This window comes from Monosiga brevicollis, genomic scaffold (genome assembly GCF_000002865.3).
Source record: "Monosiga brevicollis MX1 MONBRscaffold_13 genomic scaffold, whole genome shotgun sequence".
Taxonomy (NCBI): domain Eukaryota; class Choanoflagellata; order Craspedida; family Salpingoecidae; genus Monosiga; species Monosiga brevicollis.
Genome location: NW_001865050.1, coordinates 468,818 through 472,939, shown reverse-complemented (window position 1 = coordinate 472,939; position 4,122 = coordinate 468,818). Strand labels below are relative to the sequence as shown.

The following is a 4,122-nucleotide window of genomic DNA, read 5'->3' as shown; positions in this document are numbered from 1 at the left end:
TGTCTCTCTCTCTCTCTCTGTGTCTGTCTCTCTCTCTCTCTCTCTCTCTCTCTCTCTCTCTCTCTCTCTCTCTCTCTCTCTCTCTCTCTCTCTCTCTCTCTCTCTCTCTCTCTCTCTCTCTCTCTCTCTCTCTCTCTCTCTCTCTCTCTCTCCCTCTCTCTCTCTCTCTCTCTCTTCCTCTCTCTCTCTCTCACGATTGTTGGCTGTGCTGCAAGAAAGACGTTAAAGCACGATCGGGTCCATTCCCACTAACTCCAAACAGGACTCGTAATCCCCACGACGGTTCCTGGCCTTCGACGACGACCTCTTGCATCATATCATCTGCAGGAAGAGAGGCGCACGGCTGGACATGGAAACTGGGTTAAAGACGTGAGGGTTGAATTCTCAGCAAATTATCATAACCTCGATCGACCTGATACCAAAGACAACCAACCGCCAACGCATCGACCAGAAGGGGCGGTGGCTTGTGACCACCAGCATCAAATCATGCCTTCTTGGCAGGTTTAGCGACAATGCCAGGTAGGATCCGGCACCACATGCGACGCGCCACATTGGCAAAGAAAGCGAATTGGCCCGAGGCAAAGCCAATGCTGAGAAGAATGACCGTGTAGATGGGTGTAACAAACACAAAGCTGCCAATGCGATAACTCCAAGGACCCTCGATCAAAGTGCCTGCACGTTTGCATTGGAGATCCATCCGCCCGAGCCAGGCCATGCAATCAACGTGTGATCAGATGTCAAGCATGTACAAAGAAAGAACAAAAAAAAAAACAAGAGTCGTCAAGGACAAAGCCAACCCACGACCGAGACATAAAAGCAAGATGTGCAAGGCGAGCATCGGCGCTAAACATACCCTCAATGCCCAGCGAGTCGCGCATAAAGGGTCGCACAAAGTAAACGGACGAGCTGCCGGTGATGCCAAAGACAATGAAGCGAATGGTCCAGACCCACCACCATGCCGGGCTAAATCGGACGGGCTCGGGTCGAGCTGCGGTCCATCGGCGCAGAAAGGTGCTTTCCATGCCTTCGGGTGACTGACTGCTCATAAAGCTGCGAGATGTGACGCATCATGGTACACACGCACACGGAGGACATGAAATAAGGAGCGTAGGGAGACGACGGAAGATGGTGGCAGGCAAAGAAAGTAAAAACATTTCCAGCATACCGTCGCGAGAATGTGCAGACAGGTTGACGACAGATTCGAGGAGCAAGCGCCCGCACGGACGAGGCTGAGCACGATGCGAGCGACGAGAGAGACCGCACAGATGGACCCGCTCGGCAGGCAGCACCCAGCATCTGCACACCGCGCTGCCCCACAGCCCAGTATCCTGTCTGCACCCGAGGAACCGCAGGTCGAAGCAGCGCACACAGCGTCGTACGAGTCACCGCTCCGACGCCGCGGAACGCCCCGAGACCAAGACCAAAACCAAGTCCGAGACGAAGGCCGTGCGACATGTTGAACCGAAACGCCTCCAAAGCAAAACTCGTGGTTGCCGGATGTCAGCTTTTGTCTTTGGAAAAAGAGCACTTAAATTTTGGTGCTTTATATATGAATTTATACCTGAATAACTTCGCCAACGGTCATACCACATGGAATACACCGGCTCTCGTCCGATCGCCGCAGTTAAGCCATGTTGGGCCATGCTAGTACTATCGTGGGTGACCAGATGGGAATACATGGTGCTGTTGGCCTCCTTGACTTTTTTGCTGTGCTTTTTCTGATGCCGTGCGATGCTGTCGCAGTAGCACCTGAACCGGTTCTTCGTACCCCTGTTGTGAGTGTCGTTGACTGATCGGCTGCCTTTTTGATTAGAGGGAGGGTATGTCACTCCTGCTAATTCTTTTGGTGTACTATTCGGCTGTCATGAGCTCGTACGTTCAAACTTATCCCTGTTGTCCACCCCTCCTCCTCGAAAAACAAAAAAAAATCCAACCATCTTTGATCTTTGACGTGCCTGGTCTTGTGCAGTTTCTTGCAATCCATCAAACAGCCCCACGCCTCAGGACCGACCGTTAACATGGCCTTTGATTTGATCTCGGCGCTCCTGAATGGTGTGACCGTCGGGTCTATTGTCGGGACGTTTGTTGGTGGTGGCATGCGTGCTGCCTTTGTTTTTGAGTTTTGCCCTTACCGGTGACGTTGGACTACAGGCCAACTGGTGTAATCTGTCTGCCCCACGGAGAAAGCCGACAGCTTCTGGATTGTTGCCACTTCTCAGCTCCTCAAAGCAATCCAAACTTTCCATTCATTTTTTAATATTTTCTCCTGATTTTCGATGAATTTGAGCTTTTCTCCCTGGGTGCTTCTCGCAGTTAATAATACCTAGGAAGATATTTTGTCAGTTGGTCTTTGATGTCTCTTGTCGTAGTCCAGTAAAAGGTTGCATTTCGCCTTGTGATGGTAGTGCGTCCAGGTCGTTTCATCGGTCTGGGCCCTCAGACGAAACGGTTTGTCATGCCACGACAGGCCAAAGGCGAAAATTCAGCAGAAATCAACTCAAAAAAACAAACCAAAACTAAAAGCAGAGTTGGTAGGTACGGTCCAAACCACTGTCTACACTCTATGGTACATCATTACCTCCCAGCCAGGGGTTGCGTATGTTAGTCAGTCTCACCCTCCTACAACGGGTGACCTTGCTCCCAAGGTCAGGCCTCAAACCTCGGCCTCATAGGACTCATGAAACACCGACGCCGAGTCGGAGGACTGCAAAGACCTGAGCACTGGGCACGGGTAGCGCAGCGGCACCGGCAGGCTGCTGGCACCAGGGTGACCTATGATGCAAACAAACGCGGAGGTGAGCGGGCACACCAGCACAGGCACCCCGCACTACGCGCGATGGTTGCTCAGGTCAGTTGACATGTACCCGGTCGGTAGTGATCCACCAAGTCGTCGAGCGTGGGAAAGATTTGCACATGATCAAGGGTCCAGCCCTGCGGCTCTACTGGTTGGATGTTGTAGTTGTGATGGTTGTGGCCATCACACAGCATCAGGACTTTATGCGGCCCGTATCGACTCGGCCGAATCAAGTACAGACCCGCCTTGTAGCCCTGAGGTTCGGGTGGAGAGCAAAGAGAGTGGCGTCAAGACAGTTGGTACAGGAAGAAGCTGCAAACCACGCTTGTCAGGCAAAGCACAGGAAGACATACCCGAACACGCAACGCTTCCTGGGCTTGAGAGCGTGATAAGGGCAGCGAGAAATGCGCAGTTGTCTAAAACACACACGCCCAGCCACTCCATCAGGTCACTGATCAGAGGACAGAAGCAGAAGCTGTATCAGAACTCGGAAATTGAACAAGCATACCAGTTTCGGACTGCGGGGACTCTCGCAAAGCGGCTGGAGTTCGGAAGCGGCATTGGACGCGAGTCCGCCATGAACAAACGTCGGGCCGATCGACCGGGACTCGGGCAGTGGGCCAACTGTCGCGGCTCGCCGACGCGGCGGGCGGACAGATGAAGGTGACCTCGTGGTTTCGCCATGGCTGGCCGGTAGGGAGAGGAGGCCATCTCGCTGCAGCGGAGCCCGCGACAAGCTCTGCGAGCCCACAGGCGACATAGGAGAGCCTACAACGGAACGAATACGCCCTGGACCATCCGTTTCATTGTTCAGCACCAGTGGCGTCCGCGGTGACGATGCGACATCTAGCGAATAAGAACGCTGATCAAGGGGGTCCAGTACCAAGAGTGGCGGGCGTGAGGAAAACGCAGGCGGACCAAGGCGACCATTATTTTTGATAGCCGGGCTCGAGCAGTCAAACAAACATGAGGCAGCGGTGGCTGATGAGGCGCAGATCTTCTTCCAGACACCTAGCCGGAACAAGTAGCAGACATGAGCGAGCAAAATGACACAGAATGACGGTGACGTGCGTGTGTGCCAAGTCCAAGGTGGAGGGCAAGAAGGAAACCTTGGAATAGAGGACTTCAGCACGGCGCTGACGATCCAGCTCCTCGCGCAAGTCCGAGTCATCCAGAGCGAGTCGTGCAAGTCGCTCTGCAGCCCCGTTGTCACTCAGTTCAAAGGCTGCAAATCGACACAGTTCACACGGGACAAAACGACCAGTGGCATTACCAGGCAGAGGCACGCCGCGATGTCACCCGGGGAGCAGCAGGTAGATCGAATGCCA

At 53.8% G+C, this 4,122-nt stretch overlaps 2 protein-coding genes across 2 annotated transcripts in view; both read right to left on the bottom strand.

Annotated features, from left to right (window-relative positions):
- Positions 1-484: 484 nt before the first annotated feature.
- MONBRDRAFT_26200 (uncharacterized protein) lies at positions 485-1,046 on the bottom strand (the record flags this gene model as incomplete). Its single annotated transcript, XM_001746521.1, has 2 exons — positions 485-672; positions 854-1,046. The coding sequence occupies 2 exons, from the start codon at positions 1,044-1,046 to the stop codon at positions 485-487; spliced, it is 381 nt and encodes a 126-aa protein (XP_001746573.1).
- Positions 1,047-3,750: 2,704 nt separating this feature from the next.
- MONBRDRAFT_26199 (uncharacterized protein) overlaps positions 3,751-4,122 on the bottom strand; it is a gene marked incomplete at both ends in the record, with an annotated part of 2,376 nt that continues 2,004 nt past the window's right edge. The window contains one exon of the mRNA XM_001746520.1: positions 3,751-3,805. Coding sequence (XP_001746572.1) covers positions 3,751-3,805 — 55 coding nt within the window. The remainder of the gene's footprint in view (positions 3,806-4,122) is intronic.